We start from the raw sequence: 18439 nt of genomic DNA on the forward strand, positions 1-18439 counted from the left end.
ATATATATACACACACACACACACACACACACACACACACACACACACACACCACACACACAGAAGTAGATTGTGTCCAGGTACACATAAATGAAGGTATATGTATATATATATCCTAAATCTATCTCAGGGTCTCTCCTGTTGAAATCCCTCCCCTGGCTTCCAATTAAATCCTGTATTCCTTTCAAAATTCTCCTCTATTTTAAGGCTATACCCACATCTGCCCCTCCTTACAGCTCAAGAATATTGCTCCGTGTAGAAAATATAGTTTGTTAGTAACAGTGAGATGAACTTCTCCTTGCAGCTTCCTATTGTTAGGCAGCCGCTCCAAACTTGCCCCAGGGTAGTCCTCGAACTGAGGTCTTGGAAAAAGAGATCAGAGAAGAGGATCGCACGAGAGACTAAAAGGGTATAAATTAATTTAATAAAGGTAAGTATGCATAACAAGCATATAAAATAAGATCACACCATTTAAAGAGCATCCATTGCGTTAAACAGCAAGGGGCTCAGGAACTTGGGTTCCCCCAGAATAGCACCACATTGCTCAGAATTACACCGGTCGGCCAACAAGTCCTCGTGATGACGTGGTCAACATAAAAGGCCCCTCCTTACATCTCGGAACTAATTTCTCGCTATATACCTGCCCTACTTTTGCGTTTTGCTCAAGGATGTCTTCTGTCTGCCCCTTTTGTAGCTAAAGCACGTTCCTGCCTAAAACCTCTCACTCACTGCCCCACACCTCTGGAATGCCTTTCCTCGTAATATCCAACTAGCACCCTCTCTCTCCACCTTTAAGGCCGACCTTAAAACACACCTCTTTAATGAAGCATTTGGGTAGCTCCGCTGGCTGATACTATACATCTTATATGCATTTACCATGACCCCTTGCAGATGCACTTACTATAACACACCCCTAATGTCCCTATAAGTTCTCCCTACTTGCCACCTAGATTGTAAGCTCTTTGGGGCAGGGACTTCTTTTCCTAATATCTACTTTTATGTATGAAATGCTTATTCTGATTACATCACGTACTGTATGTTACTGCTGTAAAGCGCTATGTACATGGATGGTGCTATATAATAAAGATATACACACATACATAAAATAATTGTGTATATAAGCATTTAATAGGGAAAAGAAGGGGTTAATAAAATATGGGAGCCCAGGGAACGATTGGTGAATTCATCCCGGAAGAAGCTGAAATATTTGGCTGCAAAACGCGTAGGAAAGAAAGGAGCGGAGACTGGGGACTGATGTCCAGCGACTGGTGAGATCAGCCAGGAGTTCAATACATTTAGCTTGTGAGGAACCTTGAAGTGGTATTGTGCGCTAGCGTTCCGTTAGTGAGAAGACGATAGTCACGATGTGACTCTGCTGTTACTAAAGTAATTGTATTGTGATGTACAACATATAACACAAGATGTGTCTTCTATGTTTGTGGATGTCTTCCTGAGGTTGGTTTGGAAGGCCACATTTTGGAGAAGTGGAGAAAGGTGGTAAGGTGGTAAGGAGACAGCAGAAAGACACAAACCAAAAGGCTACTTAATTTGTATTTTTTTTTAACTAATAACAACACTACACAATATTTTATTTCTTTTTTCTTCCCATTCCCTTTTACCTCCGCCCATTTGTTTGAAGATTTTTATTTGGTAAAGGACAATTCAAAGAATTCCTCATATATTAGGGGCTGCATTTAGAACATAGGGAAAGTCGATAGTTAAATCACACTGTACCACACTAGTATATAAGTTTCACTTTTCAGTAACAATCTCTGTGTTTTGTGCCCCGGGTATTTTGTTTTTGAATATCTTTTAGAGTAGGGGATTCTTGTTGGTAAGACGATGGTGATCGTCTTTCTGCGTTAATACACTTTTCTACATAGAAATATTGTTGTGTGTTGCTGATCCATGTATATAAGTTTGTGTTGGGAAGAAAATAGTTTAAACAGTATATTGTGTTTACCTTACAGTTTAGTCACCTGGCAGTTTGGGGAAGCATGCTGATGTGGCTGGTATTTTTTGGAGTCTACTCTGCAATCTGGCCAACTATCCCCATTGCACCCGATATGCTTGGACAGGTATGTTTATTAGATTTTTAGAAATTGCTCCAGTGTGAATCTGATTTATTTGCTTAATTGAAAGGAAAAGCAGACACTTGCACACACAGTTAAGCATTATGAAGCGTATTGTTGTTAAAGCTGCACTTCAAGCTGCCGTTTTAAAAAATATATATATTTTTTTTTTCCCTTTCAATATGTGCATCAATACAATCTGCACACTGACAAGTGATTAGCTCAGCTGCAGATCGATCCGTTCTCCTATAATCGATCGCTTGCTCAGGGTTATTTAATTCAATTCTTGCACAGCATTTTGGGCAATGTAGTTCCTGGAATATGATTGACTGGGCAGTTAATAGATACAATTGGTTCACTGCTAGAGAGAGGGTGGGACTCATGAGCCAGAGCCTATCAGAAGGGGAAGGGGACGGGGGCTGTCACTTTGGAAATGCTTCCTTCCTACATTAGAAGCATTAAAAATGTCTTTAAAACATTTTTTTTTTTAAATGCTACAAGTATTTTCTCATAGTACAGAACTGATTTATTAAAAACACACGTAAGATATTGCTTGAACTGCTGCTTTAAATGGTGCTGGAAAATACATCTTCAATATAGAAAAGTGGATTGCCACACTCAAATTGTCACAGTATCTGAAGATATTCTTAACCGTTATTTTGAAATCAAAGATGTTTAGTGCACAAAGTTCAGAGAGCGAAACCCCTTTCATTAGGTCATGCTTTTCACTTGTGTAGATGTCATTAACACCTTGTGTTACGTTTATCTTCCAAAACTTTACAAAAATGTTTCCCTGATGAGGAAAATACTTACTGTATGCAGCCGTTAAGACCATTAACATGCCCTCAAAAATGTTTTTAAAATGTATAGCAATTTGCCAACATAGAAAGGCAATGCAGAGATGTAGCAGCTGTATTGGTACTAGAGAAGTATGGATTTGTTGCAGCAGAGCATCTTGTACACAGCTATATCATGTTGGTCCACTGAAAGGTATCACCACAAAACAAATGAACAAATGGAGGGTTATCTGCCAAGCAAAATGTGCTAATGCCATGTTGCCCACCAATATTTTGTGCTTAGGTTTTTGCATCAAATGTCATTTATTTTTTTAGTTTGATGCATTAGACTTAAGATTTGTTTTAAGACAGAGGAGTTTAATATTTGCTTCTGTGTGACAATTTAATTGATTCGTAAAGAACTAAGTACCTTTTCATGAACTCCCTTTTACCTGTAAGTAGTATCATATTAGGTATCAGAATTATTATTGAAGATAAGAAATGTTAATAAAATGTAATTAATTTAGCGTCTTTAGTCCACAAATAATTGTGGGGGAAAAGATGCTTTCCAACTGAATCCACAATGCTCTTAATTTTTTAACTTGCTTTAAATTGGTTTTCCAAAATTAAGAAAGGTATTGCTACAAAAAAGTGATGTTTGTACAATTATATGTCAGGTAATTATTGCCACCTCCACATACCCTATTGCTCTATGTACAAATGTATTGGAATCTGCATGCATTGTAAGCTTAGATGCTGAAAAAGCTTTTGACATGATACTGTAGCTTGGATTCATCTGTTTAACACAATCTGTTTTGGTATAATTGATCCATTTTTGGGAGCCGTCAAAGGTCTTTACAAAATGCTTTAGCAACTATTACAACTACACAGGTAGATCAAAATGGTTTCAGTCTACAAAGTGGTACCAGGAAAGGGTGTCCTCTATCCCCAATCTTATTTGACCTCGCACTCTAACCTGGCCTCCAAATCAGGGCACGAAAAGTTCACGAAAAGCCTTATATGCAGATGATATGATGCTCTTCTTAAACCCGGTTAGATACATTTCAAGCATTATGGAATTAATTTCTACCTTTGACGCTTTATGGTTACAAAATACATTTACAGAAATCTGAGATTTTGTGGTTTAAGGGAATTAGAAGTTGATACCAGATTAGGATCACACTCAGTAATGAGACATAATTGTTTCACAAAATGTCTCAAAGCTTTATTCTTTAACTACCTTCCTATCATTAGAAAGATCAAGTCATATTTAGAGAAATGGAAATCTCTAATTTCTTTATTTGGTAGAATTTCATTGGTGAAGATGAACTAATTCCCCAAATGTTAATACCTCCAATGCGTTATTTGTTAATTTAAAAAGGGCATCAGGTTTATTAAGAGTCTACTCACAAATTGTGTGTGAAACAATAAGAAACATAGTAGATTTTGGGCAGATAAAGAATTAGCAGGCACCTATTTCCCCAGCATTGAGGATTTCAACTTTGCATGTCATTGGGTATGCAATCTTTCAATTTATACTAATTTTCAATTAGAGGCTTCAATTGTATTCCTACTAATGTCGCTTTCATATTTACCACAAGCTACCCTGGCTTCCCTACCTGAAAACATTGAAGGCGATATTCTCTTTTTAGATACATTAAGAGCATGGAAAATTATTAGACGTACTGTAAATTGAAACTCCAACCTAATATTTCATCGTTTTTGTCATTTAGAAGTAATCCCAAATTCACGGCAGGAGACATGCAAGAAGCCAGTGCTAATAGGAATAGATCAGGCATATGATCTATACAATATATACCTTCATAGACAAACTTAACCTAATATTCTCCCCTTTGATACTAGGAGAGAGAAAAGTGCCCTTTCCAATAAAAATGTCTTCTTGTGCCGGCAAGGAAGACACAAGTAGCAGAATAAAACTTTACAACTAACCATATCCAGTATCACAAATTGCATTGTTTACATTCCTTCTATTAAAATTGACATTCCACGCAGTTAAACAGCCAATCCGCTCGGATTGTACTTTGTTTTGGTTTGTAGCATAACTAACATAATTTTAATATTGGCAATAACGTGATTTAATCCCTCCTGGATTGTTTGAAACACATCTTTCTACTTGGAACCCTGGAAACAGGTTCTACCAGAGGGTTTGAGCAGGGTTTCTTATTATTAGAGCACTAATATTAATTATTATTGCACTTGCACGTATCACTATTATATGTATTTAAGTTGTTAGCGCCTTATATTCACTTATTCACGAATAACGTGATTTAAACCAAAATTTCAGTTAAAAAATTGTGGTTGTATTATATTTACGGAACTGTTGTTCCCCTACATAAAGTGCTTCATATTTTGAAATAACAAATATGCTTAAAAGATCAAAATCATATGGAGTTCTTAAATGGTTTAAAAAAATGAAATAGGTCATTGAAGAAATTAGTTATTTGCACCCCCATGGTCCTGAAATCTGACGTTACATTTTAAGAAAGGGCTTTCTTCTCCAATAACATCAAATAATAACATGTTAACAATATGAAGTGAAATAGCAATACTTTTTTAGCTTATGTTTAAAAGGAGCATGCAAACTGTTTATGATGTCCAAAGATGTGGTTTGTAGCTTCTTCATTGCTAATATTTAACCTGCAGTATATAATAACTATATATACACACGTATGCTTCATATTTTAATAAATAATATAGCCCAATGGTACATTCCAAAGTATGAAATCATTATTATCCAAAGACAGATCCCAATGATGTCTACTACTACTCCATGAGGACCCATGTATTCATATTTAAGCTCATAAAATCGATGTTTCAATAGACAGCTACAGTATTTGGGCCACGTGCCTTTGAATTAGGACACCGGCCATTTAATGAGACAATCAGGCATGTCATGTGGCAGGTAGTTCATATGAATGTATTTGTGTGTAATACTTATTATATAGGGGTTAAAATGTCTTCAGCAATGTACATCACAAGCTAGCCAGTACTGTAGAAGGGCAGAAATTATATAGTTAACTAGGCATATTCAGGGCCGCAGGCAGATTTTCATGGCCCGGGACTAGAGTTACGACCGGGCCCCCCCATTTTGGCGGTCTTGCAAGCCCCCCCCCCCATTTCACACCTTGCGAGCCCCCTTTATTTCTCTCCCCTCGGTCTCACGCCCTCTCTACCTCACTCACCCCCTCTCACTCTTCTCCCTCCTCCATCAATTACTCCACTCTCACTCAATCCCTCCCGCTGCGTCTCACTCTTACTCCCTCTTTTCCTCACTCCCTCCCTCTCTTACACTCCTTTTGTGCACTCTCCCCACCTCTATCAATTAGATATCCCACCTCTATCACTCATTATCCCCTCAAACAATCTCCCCACAAAATACATATATAAAAAATCCAACCCCCCCCCATATACATATAACCCCCCAGGCCCCAAATACATTTAAAAAAACAAATACATTAAAAAAACACCCCCACATACATATAAAAAAACTCCACCCCAAATGCATATAAAAGAAAAACCCACCCCCAAATACATATATAAAAAACCCAACCCCCAAATACATATATAAAAAACCCAACCCCCAAATACATATATAAAAAACCCAACCCCCAAATACATATATAAAAAAACATCCCTTAAATGCATATATCCCCCCAACCCTGAATACATATAAACCCCTCACCCCCAAATACATATTTAAAGAAAAAACACCCACCAAATACATATAAAATACAAACTTACATTGGGGATCATCTCAGGTCTCGGTGGTTGCGGGGGGTGGGGTCCCGGGGGATGGGGGGGCTACCAGTCCTTTAGTTGCTGTTGCCACCACTGGGCCCCAGCTCTCCTCCAGCTGTGGGCCTCCCTCACTAATTGTCTCACGCTGATCTTCTGACGCTGGCGCACGCCAGACCTCCCTCTCATGCCATTGTGCACCGGAAGCAAGCTGGGCTCAGCTTCCAGTGCGCACCGACATCAGAGAAGCAGAGCACGCACCAGCATCAGAAGCTCAGCATGGGACAGTCAGGGAGGGAGAGAGACCCACAGCCATGAGAGAGCAAGGCACCAGGCCCGGCTCTCCCGCCCCCCCCTGTCAGCGGCCCTGGGCATATTAATTAAGTGCATGCACAGCAAAGCTGAAATAGGCTGTATGGCTTGTAATTATTCAATTCCACATCTATTGAGACTAAAATAAACATGTGTTATCTGAAGGGGTTATTTTCTTTGGTTAACGGAGCTACAAAATTCCAGCGAGTTTTCAAAAATTGCGAGTTTGAGCCCTTTTTGTCATACCGCCCAGATTTGCAGAACCAAAATGAAACAGCGTCTAAAAAATTCTCTTGTGCGGTTAGAACGTGCGAGAATGGCTTCCAGAATACAGGAACCTGCATATCCGAGCAAAATGGCTCTTTTACACATGGATATGCACTTCACGCAGCTACGAGAATATCCACCTACAGTATATCTTCAATCTATTATATAGTGTGCCGGACCTCCCCAAGGGAAACAGTTTAGTCCCCGTTTTAAGAGTCTCAACATTACTGATCAATGACTTGCTTAAAGAGGCCGGCAAGAATGTATCTGGGCTAAGCTACTGTCTAAATAGACCACAGATTTTACAGGCAGTGATATAGAAGTCATTGTTAAAGATCTCAGCTGACCTACTGTATGTAAACTTCAATTTACATTCTTTCAGAGGCCCTTTATTTCTCCATGTAACTACAGTAACGTTCATGTAAAGTCATCAAGCTCTTGTTTGAAATGTGGTGACATCAAAGCTGATGTTACGCTCTGCACCTGGTGCTGTAGGAAGATCAGAGCTTTTCGGGGAAAAAAACGATTACTTACTGTATATAAATAAGTTGCTAAGTTTATCGTTGAGAATTCACCATATTCCAATCTTATTGGACTGATATACGTTCAACCAATAGAAAGCTAATTGGCTTAATTATACTGTCAGCAAAGAAAACCCTTTTGACAAATTGGTTGAAACCTAAACCACCTACAGTAGCTCAACTCTCAGATATTCTGTTCGATATAATGAATATGTAGAGATTCGATTTCATGATTGACAGGGAGCTCAAGGCAGGGACATTCCTGGAAAAATGGTATCCTTACATTGTAAAATGAACGAACGAAATAAGGGATGTAATACTCGAATCCTTCATACAGACAAAGGAATATTTAGAAGCATATCTGAGATATGAATGGTAAAATACATTGTATCTCTTTTGTTCAAAATAATGAAACGGTGTGAACGTTTATAAATGTATATGTTTAACTGTATGTTCAAGTTTACGTTTAGCTGTTTGCTAACTTGGTCTTGTTTTAAAAACAACAATAAAAAAGATAAAAGGATAGGTGTATCATTCTGAATTTCAGCAGGTTAGCGGAGAGCTTAAATGACCATGTAAGCCATATGTTGCGTTACAGACACTATTTATTGTTTACATATTTGTTTTCAGGACATCCCTGCTTCAGCACAGGTGGCTCAGTCAGTCCCTGCTTCAGCACAGTCTTCGGCTGAGCCTCTGAGCCACCTGTGCTGAAGTAGGGATATCCTGGAAACCTTACCTGTTGGGGGGGCTTAAGGACTGGAGTTGGGCACCCCTGCATTATTGGATTCCGCCCGCACACCCTTTACATGCAAGCCTTTTGTGTAGTTCATTATATTTGTCCTGAATTATTTTATGAATGCATGTAATGTGCTATCTCAACTATTGCACCTGTCTCAATAAAAATCAAATTACATAATTTTTTTACTGGACATTTACAAAACAGCATCAGCGAACTTAATATTACCTAATATCACTGAATTGATGTGGTTGTATTTTACATGTGTATCTAAACTTCTTAGAAAAAATATAGTGACCCAAACAATTGTAAAAAAAAATATACATATTTTGCAGCCATTTATGTACTGTCATGTTAGTGAAATTGTGTGGATAAGTAGACCATTTTTAGCACTTTCATAAAAGTTTCACAAAAATGCAAGATTTCATTTTTAAAATTTGCAAAGCACATTTGATGACATTCGCAGAACTCTAGTATCTAGCATCAGTATTGGATCGATAATACTTCAAAAATAAAGGAAATGCTACCATTTTGACTCGTCTTCACTCTCCTGTCATTTTAATGAGCCATATTCAGGGGAGAAGGAGTGGCTCAGTGAGTAAAGACACTAACTGGCACTGCGTTTGGAGCAGGTTGAACCTGGTTCAATTCCCAGCGTACGCTCCTTGTGACCTTGAGCAAGTCACTTTATCTCCCTGTGCCTCAGGCAGGGACCTGTGTCTGCAAAATGTCTCTGTAAAGCGCTGCGTAAAACTTGCAGCGCTATACAAAAACATGAAAAAAAAATATTAAAACTGGTATGGTATATTATTGAGTTGTTGTTGTTGTTGTTGTTGTTGTTATTATTATGAGGTCATCTGTGTATTTTTTTCAAAGCTAGATCAAATAGTTATTGCAATATATATATATATATATTTTTAAATGCTTTAGTTATTATACATACAACTGTCACTTAATAGCTCTAGACTGCAGTCTTGAAGGTTTATAACACATTTTTATCCTACGTTTGTAGTGGATTATCTTTAAAATACTTTATAAGCGTGTATATTTTCCTTTGCTAGATAGTTTGGTACATGTGTAGAAGAAAACCGTGGTAATCAGTGGTTATGGTTTTTCTAGATTGAACCATGATTTTCTTGATAGACAATTCTGACTTTTTGGATTGAAACTCTATACTCATAGATGCCATGAATAACTAAGGCTGAGTCCCCGCTGGCGCTGAGCACGCTCATGCTTGGAGAGCGCTCCAAGCATGAGCGCCGGGTGTCCGGCTTGTACGCGCGCGGGGGGGCGCTGCGGGTAGTTCAGCGTGCGGATAAGTATAGATTTTTTGTTTTGCTAAGCGCCGATCGCTGAGTGGGGACTTACATATATCTAAATATGAAGAGAAAAAAAGGGGGAGCAAGGGATTAGAGGAGATTGACCTGTATTAACGGTACTAAGATGACTTCATAGCATATCTAGCTGTTTAATAAAGGTGTGGTGATGAAATGACAGTAGTTGATAATCAAATACTCACACGGCCCTGTGTGAGCACATATGTGTAAAGGTATCTTGCTTCTGGTAGCTGCTTCTTAGCCCAAAAGACTGATAATGTACAGATGGAAATAGAGGGGGGGGGGGGTCTTTAGAATAATAATCATATATAACTTACACGGCCATGTGTAAGCTCAATCCTGGGAGAGAATAATATGGGGTTGCCTCTGATAGACCCGTCCGTGGTGTCTCCCGTGGCAACGTGTATTCAGCTGCTGGCGGGCAGTATATTGGCTGGCGGTTCCCCTTCCCTCACTCCTTCCAATTCTCCCCCTCTCCCCGATTCAGGAAACGAGGATGCGCGAGGTAAAATAATAGCAGGGCGTCAGTGACAGTCCTCAGTAAAAATTAAAGTTTTATTCAACAAATAAACAGGAAAAAAAACTCACAAAATGAAGTTTAAGGCACCCCGTGACACTCCTATCAGCGTGGCTGCAGGTCGCCTTCCAACTACGCTGTCTTCCGTGTCCGGATTCAGAAGTGCTGGGAACTTCTGACGCGGCTGTGCTTCCACTTGCTACGGAGGCTTCCAATGTCCAAAATGATGTGGTGAATTAGAGCAACGCGTTTCGCCGTTCAGGACGGCTTCCTCAGGCTCAAAATGTAAACTGGTGGGGGTCTTCTTAACTTATATAGACCCATAATCATATGTATTGGTTAAACATGGTCATTTAGTTATTTTCCCCATTAAAGGGATATACCCCCATTGTGGTTTTGGTGTCTAATTTATGTGCAGAGTGGCTGCAGTATATTATGGAAAACATTATGGGAAACGTTAAAAATGGAGATTTGCTGACTTAATCAAATGTGGTAATATGATATAGCATTGGTTATAAGTAAAATTAATGCAGATATAAAATACTCTTAAAAACATCCTAGCAATCACTAAAAAATATACATATAAATATAAAATATCTATGTCTATTCTATAAATGATATTCTAGGGCATTCTTCTTTCTCAAGTTAAAATTCAATTACATTACAAATTTTATTACATTACAGTGCAACTTAAAAAATGCATATAGCTATTATTGGAAAATTTAGGACAAAATTAATTTCACATCGAAGTTGAGGATAATAATAAGTATGTTAAAAGACCCATACTGTTCATTATATCTTTAAAACATGTGTAAAGCTAAAAGTTTAAATGAAATCCTATGTGTAAATAAACATAAAAAATTAAAAATAATGGTTTTATGCTCAAATTCATATTTTTCACTTAAGATCAAGTTAGAACTTAATTAAGTTACCAATGCGATTTATACACAGTAGATGGTTGTCCGTGTATCTATAATCAAAAAAACAGGGTTAGGTTGAAAGAAACGCAGTGTATCTATTATCTTGTTCCCCCAATCAACTGCTATATTTTGGTAAGTGGATCAAGTGAGTGACAGGGGAAGCAAAGAGAAAGGGGGGGGGGGAAAGGGGACGTTAGAGGGGGGGCAGGTTTCCGAAAAGAGACGAGAAAAGAAAAGAAAGAAGAAAGAAGAAAGAGAGCGAAAGAGAGTCCCAGATCAATGAATGGGAATATGTGTAATTGTGCTTTCCCATTCACTTTCACACGAACGCAGCCATGTCTAGATCAACATTTAGACCGTTTGGGGTTAGGGTTTTGAGTTGATAAATCCAAAAAGTTTCCCTTTGGCGTAAGCGCTTTAGCCTGTCTCCTCCCCTCCAGTCTTCTGCCACCATTTCTATTCCCCTATAGGTCAAACCCTTAGGGTCACCCCCATGGGCTAAACTAAAGTGCAATGGTACACTGTGATTTGCCACTTTTCTCCTAATGTTGCCTATGTGTTCCAGTATGCGGACCTTAAGACTTCTCGAGGTCCGGCCCACATACTGGAGACCACACGGGCATTCCAGCAGATAAACGACAAAAGTGGACTTGCAATTAATAAATTGCTTTGTTTTAAATGATTTCTTGGTTTTTGTCGAGATAAAGCTTGTTTTATCTCTTGACGCGTGTTTGCACGCCTTACAACTGAAACAGTTGTGAAAGCCCACTGGTTTGGGCAACCAATTAGTGGTTTGCTCCACAGCCTCCCTCCTATAAACACTGGGGACTAATTGCATCTTTATATTGTTCGCCCGTCTAAAAATCACGCGTGGGGCTTCTGGTAGGTGGTCTTTCAATATTACATCCTTCCGTAGAATGTGCCAATGCTTTTTTAAAATATCACATATTTTATTGGCTTCAGTGTTGTAGCGTGTGACAAAGGGTACTGTGATTTTATCATTATCTACCCTAGGTTTTGGTTTAGGTTTCAACAGTTCCTCCCTTGATAGTCCCAGTGTCTTCGTTAGGGCCTTCTCTATAACCCCCTGTTCATAATCTCTTTCCTCAAACTTGCTTTTTAGGATCACAGCTTGTTCCTTAAACACCCCTACCTCAGTACAGTTCCGCCTGATCCGGCGTAGTTGGCCAAACGGTATATTCTTTAGCCATTGTGGATGGTGGCAGCTGTTCTGTAAAATAAAGTTATTCGCATCCACCTCTTTGAAAAAAGTCTTCGTTTTGATTTGACCATCCTCTATGTAGATTGTCAAATCTAGGAAGTTAATACTTGTCGAACTGATCTCAGATGTAAAAGATAGGTTTACCTGATTCTCATTGATATGACTTAGAAAAAGGTTTAAATCTTCTTTGCTCCCACGCCATATGAAGATCACATCATCGATGTACCTCTTCCAGAGGACTAGGTTTGCTCCAAAGGGGTTATCTGACCAGATGTTCTTCTCCTCCCAATGTGCCATGAAAATATTTGCGTAGCTGGGAGCAAACCTAGTCCCCATTGCGGTCCCACATTTTTGTATGAACATGGAGCCGTCGAACCAGAAGAGGTTATGCCTTAGGATAAACTTAATTCCATCAATTAAGAATGTTTTCTGTTCGAGTGGGATTAAAGGATCTCCTTCTAAAGCATTCCTTACTGCCTCACATCCGTCTTCATGCCTAATCGAGGTATAAAGTGAGGTCACATCACACGTGACCAAGAGGAAGTCTGTCTGCCACTGTACCTCAGATAAAACTCCTAGAACCTGTAGGGTATCTCTTAGGTACGATCTTGCATTAGTGGCATACTTCTGAAGATAATGGTCTACATATTCCGAAAAGTTTTGCGTCAGTGACCCAATCCCTGAGATGATTGGTCTCCCCGGTGGTCTAAGGCGGTCTTTGTGGATTTTGGGTAAGAAGTAAAATACCGCCTTTACTGGTTGTGATTTTAATAAATATTGGTATTCTCTCTCACCCAAAATCCCCACATCCTTAGCTTCAATTAGAATGTTCAACAATTCCTCCTGAAACTTTTTTGACGGATCTTGCTCTAGTTTCTCATATGTAATAGGATCATTCAGGATGCGTAACGCCTCTGTGTGGTAGTAATGTGTGTCCATCACTACCACCCCACCTCCCTTATCTGCTGGTTTTATAGTGATACTTCTGTCTTCTGACAATGCTTTTAGTGCTTCCCTCTCGTCCTTTTTGAGGTTATTATGCTGTCTACTTTTTTTATTTACCAAATCCTCAAAATCGTCCATCACCAATTGGTTAAAGACTTCTAAAAATTGTCCTTTACAGTGGCTAGGGTAGAAATGTGATTTATTTTTTAGTGATGAATGAACAAATTTATCAGGTACATTTGGGGCCACTTCTGTTTCTGTGTTAATAGCTAGACCCTGATCTCCTTGTGTTACTGTATTTTTATTTAAGAAAAAACGCTTAACAGTCAATTGGCGTAAGTATTTCTGTGCGTCCACAAACAGATCGAAGCCACTTGGGCCTCTAGAGGGTGCAAAGTTTAGACCCTTCGATAAAACTTTCTCCTCTGCTTCATTCAATGTTTTTGTACTGATATTGAAGACACTACTTAACGCATTGCTCGTTTGTTTGATGCGCTTTCTTCCTCCTCTTTTCCCTCTCTGGTTCTTTTTTTTCCCTTCCCCTCCACTGATCCTGATATCCCTGGATCGTCCAGAATGGAGTATCTGTTCTGTGTGATTATTGGTGACTTTGGTGCCTGGTCTAAAAAAGACACTCCCAACTTACTCCTATCAGTTCGTTCCCAAATTGGGCTTTTCTGAAGCGCATGATCGTGCCTATTGTCCCTATGGTCCCCTCTTTCCCTTCTATTGTCGTATCTTTCATTCGACCTTTCTTCCCTAGCCCTCCTCGGGGATCTCTCCCTTCTTGGTGATCTTTCCCACCGTGGTGATCTCTCCCTTCTGTCTCGCCATTCATGCTTGTAATACCTAGTATCCCTAGAATAATGGGGTTCATATTGGTCCCTCCTATCATAATGTGTGTGGTACCTATGGTCCGTTCTTCTCCCATTATCCCTATCTTGTCGGGCATACTTCTCTGAATGATTACTTATTGCTGGGTGTGGGTCTCTCCTTTTGTCTCTATCCTGTGTATTCTGCCCTTTCCCTCCTGGATTCCCCTTTCTCTCTGTTTCTACAGGTTTCTTTTGGGGTGGGATATGTGTTGTTTTTGTCGGACTCTTTTTGCTAGGGCTTTCCTTTTTCAATTCTTGGGGATTATACGATGTCCTTCTTTCTTTCCCTGTGTTGGAGTTGCTTCTATCCCTATTCTTTTGGTCCCTAGTTGCAGACTTATCCCATTTCCTCTGCTTCCCTTCCCTGTAATCCTCCTCATCTCTTACAAATTTTTTGTTCTTATTTACTAGAATGTTTCTTTCTAATGAGTCTAATTCCTTCGAGAGCTTTTGGTTCAAGGAATTAAAGGAGGGGCTTTCCATAAGTGGTTCTAGAATGGTTTTAATCTGATTGATCTCATCATCCAAATTTTGTAAAGTTATCTCGTGGTGTGAAATTAATAAGTTCATTAGATCTATACTGCATGTGTCTAGGATCTTTTCCCACATACACGTATACTCAATCTCTACCAAGTCAAATGATGCTGGTTTGAATACTCTCAGGCCTCGAGGTATTCTCGAGACCCTAAGGTATTCTTTCAGATATGAGTGGTCTAATAAAATCCTAAGTTCTTTTTTCATTGCCTTGTCCAATTTCTCAAATTCTGTTTTGATTATATCCTCAGCATTGATCTCTTCCTTAATGCTTAATCTGCTTTCCATGTCATTACTTCTCAGTGCTCTTTTTTCAAATACACTTTGAGTAACTTCTATTTCCGTTATGGTTTCAATGGGGGTGGTGGGAATTTCCGCCACCTCCATATCTGACATAATTGGAACCCTGCACCAAAATAAAGGTTGTGCTGCTACCGGAAAAGGAACAAATGTGGGTGAAGTGCAAACGATAAACCGGGCGCTTACCTAAGAATAATGCAGGGTAGAGAATACAGTAAAATACTTATCCCAAAACCAATGATGTAGTCTTTCACAGCGGGATCCGTAACTTGCGATGAGTTCCTCTGCTCGACCCCAGAGAGGGGTATCCAAACCCTCAAGGTGTAGGAGAACGAAGAGAAAAAAAGGGGGAGCAAGGGATTAGAGGAGATTGACCTGTATTAACGGTACTAAGATGACTTCATAGCATATCTAGCTGTTTAATAAAGGTGTGGTGATGAAATGACAGTAGTTGATAATCAAATACTCACACGGCCCTGTGTGAGCACATATGTGTAAAGGTATCTTGCTTCTGGTAGCTGCTTCTTAGCCCAAAAGACTGATAATGTACAGATGGAAATAGAGGGGGGGGGGGGTCTTTAGAATAATAATCATATATAACTTACACGGCCATGTGTAAGCTCAATCCTGGGAGAGAATAATATGGGGTTGCCTCTGATAGACCCGTCCGTGGTGTCTCCCGTGGCAACGTGTATTCAGCTGCTGGCGGGCAGTATATTGGCTGGCGGTTCCCCTTCCCTCACTCCTTCCAATTCTCCCCCTCTCCCCGATTCAGGAAACGAGGATGCGCGAGGTAAAATAATAGCAGGGCGTCAGTGACAGTCCTCAGTAAAAATTAAAGTTTTATTCAACAAATAAACAGGAAAAAAAACTCACAAAATGAAGTTTAAGGCACCCCGTGACACTCCTATCAGCGTGGCTGCAGGTCGCCTTCCAACTACGCTGTCTTCCGTGTCCGGATTCAGAAGTGCTGGGAACTTCTGACGCGGCTGTGCTTCCACTTGCTACGGAGGCTTCCAATGTCCAAAATGATGTGGTGAATTAGAGCAACGCGTTTCGCCGTTCAGGACGGCTTCCTCAGGCTCAAAATGTAAACTGGTGGGGGTCTTCTTAACTTATATAGACCCATAATCATATGTATTGGTTAAACATGGTCATTTAGTTATTTTCCCCATTAAAGGGATATACCCCCATTGTGGTTTTGGTGTCTAATTTATGTGCAGAGTGGCTGCAGTATATTATGGAAAACATTATGGGAAACGTTAAAAATGGAGATTTGCTGACTTAATCAAATGTGGTAATATGATATAGCATTGGTTATAAGTAAAATTAATGCAGATATAAAATACTCTTAAAAACATCCTAGCAATCACTAAAAAATATACATATAAATATAAAATATCTATGTCTATTCTATAAATGATATTCTAGGGCATTCTTCTTTCTCAAGTTAAAATTCAATTACATTACAAATTTTATTACATTACAGTGCAACTTAAAAAATGCATATAGCTATTATTGGAAAATTTAGGACAAAATTAATTTCACATCGAAGTTGAGGATAATAATAAGTATGTTAAAAGACCCATACTGTTCATTATATCTTTAAAACATGTGTAAAGCTAAAAGTTTAAATGAAATCCTATGTGTAAATAAACATAAAAAATTAAAAATAATGGTTTTATGCTCAAATTCATATTTTTCACTTAAGATCAAGTTAGAACTTAATTAAGTTACCAATGCGATTTATACACAGTAGATGGTTGTCCGTGTATCTATAATCAAAAAAACAGGGTTAGGTTGAAAGAAACGCAGTGTATCTATTATCTTGTTCCCCCAATCAACTGCTATATTTTGGTAAGTGGATCAAGTGAGTGACAGGGGAAGCAAAGAGAAAGGGGGGGGGGGAAAGGGGACGTTAGAGGGGGGGCAGGTTTCCGAAAAGAGACGAGAAAAGAAAAGAAAGAAGAAAGAAGAAAGAGAGCGAAAGAGAGTCCCAGATCAATGAATGGGAATATGTGTAATTGTGCTTTCCCATTCACTTTCACACGAACGCAGCCATGTCTAGATCAACATTTAGACCGTTTGGGGTTAGGGTTTTGAGTTGATAAATCCAAAAAGTTTCCCTTTGGCGTAAGCGCTTTAGCCTGTCTCCTCCCCTCCAGTCTTCTGCCACCATTTCTATTCCCCTATAGGTCAAACCCTTAGGGTCACCCCCATGGGCTAAACTAAAGTGCAATGGTACACTGTGATTTGCCACTTTTCTCCTAATGTTGCCTATGTGTTCCAGTATGCGGACCTTAAGACTTCTCGAGGTCCGGCCCACATACTGGAGACCACACGGGCATTCCAGCAGATAAACGACAAAAGTGGACTTGCAATTAATAAATTGCTTTGTTTTAAATGATTTCTTGGTTTTTGTCGAGATAAAGCTTGTTTTATCTCTTGACGCGTGTTTGCACGCCTTACAACTGAAACAGTTGTGAAAGCCCACTGGTTTGGGCAACCAATTAGTGGTTTGCTCCACAGCCTCCCTCCTATAAACACTGGGGACTAATTGCATCTTTATATTGTTCGCCCGTCTAAAAATCACGCGTGGGGCTTCTGGTAGGTGGTCTTTCAATATTACATCCTTCCGTAGAATGTGCCAATGCTTTTTTAAAATATCACATATTTTATTGGCTTCAGTGTTGTAGCGTGTGACAAAGGGTACTGTGATTTTATCATTATCTACCCTAGGTTTTGGTTTAGGTTTCAACAGTTCCTCCCTTGATAGTCCCAGTGTCTTCGTTAGGGCCTTCTCTATAACCCCCTGTTCATAATCTCTTTCCTCAAACTTGCTTTTTAGGATCACAGCTTGTTCCTTAAACACCCCTACCTCAGTACAGTTCCGCCTGATCCGGCGTAGTTGGCCAAACGGTATATTCTTTAGCCATTGTGGATGGTGGCAGCTGTTCTGTAAAATAAAGTTATTCGCATCCACCTCTTTGAAAAAAGTCTTCGTTTTGATTTGACCATCCTCTATGTAGATTGTCAAATCTAGGAAGTTAATACTTGTCGAACTGATCTCAGATGTAAAAGATAGGTTTACCTGATTCTCATTGATATGACTTAGAAAAAGGTTTAAATCTTCTTTGCTCCCACGCCATATGAAGATCACATCATCGATGTACCTCTTCCAGAGGACTAGGTTTGCTCCAAAGGGGTTATCTGACCAGATGTTCTTCTCCTCCCAATGTGCCATGAAAATATTTGCGTAGCTGGGAGCAAACCTAGTCCCCATTGCGGTCCCACATTTTTGTATGAACATGGAGCCGTCGAACCAGAAGAGGTTATGCCTTAGGAT

General features: G+C 39.4%; 1 protein-coding gene across 1 annotated transcript in view; it reads left to right on the forward strand.

Annotated features, from left to right (window-relative positions):
* ATP8A2 (ATPase phospholipid transporting 8A2) overlaps window positions 1-18439 on the forward strand; it is a 691321-nt gene that overhangs the window by 506751 nt on the left and 166131 nt on the right. Inside the window, exon 36 of the mRNA XM_075592224.1 lies at window positions 1971-2078. Coding sequence (XP_075448339.1) covers window positions 1971-2078 — 108 coding nt within the window. The remainder of the gene's footprint in view (window positions 1-1970; window positions 2079-18439) is intronic.

Source organism: Ascaphus truei, chromosome 3 (assembly GCF_040206685.1).
Source record: "Ascaphus truei isolate aAscTru1 chromosome 3, aAscTru1.hap1, whole genome shotgun sequence".
Taxonomy (NCBI): domain Eukaryota; kingdom Metazoa; phylum Chordata; class Amphibia; order Anura; family Ascaphidae; genus Ascaphus; species Ascaphus truei.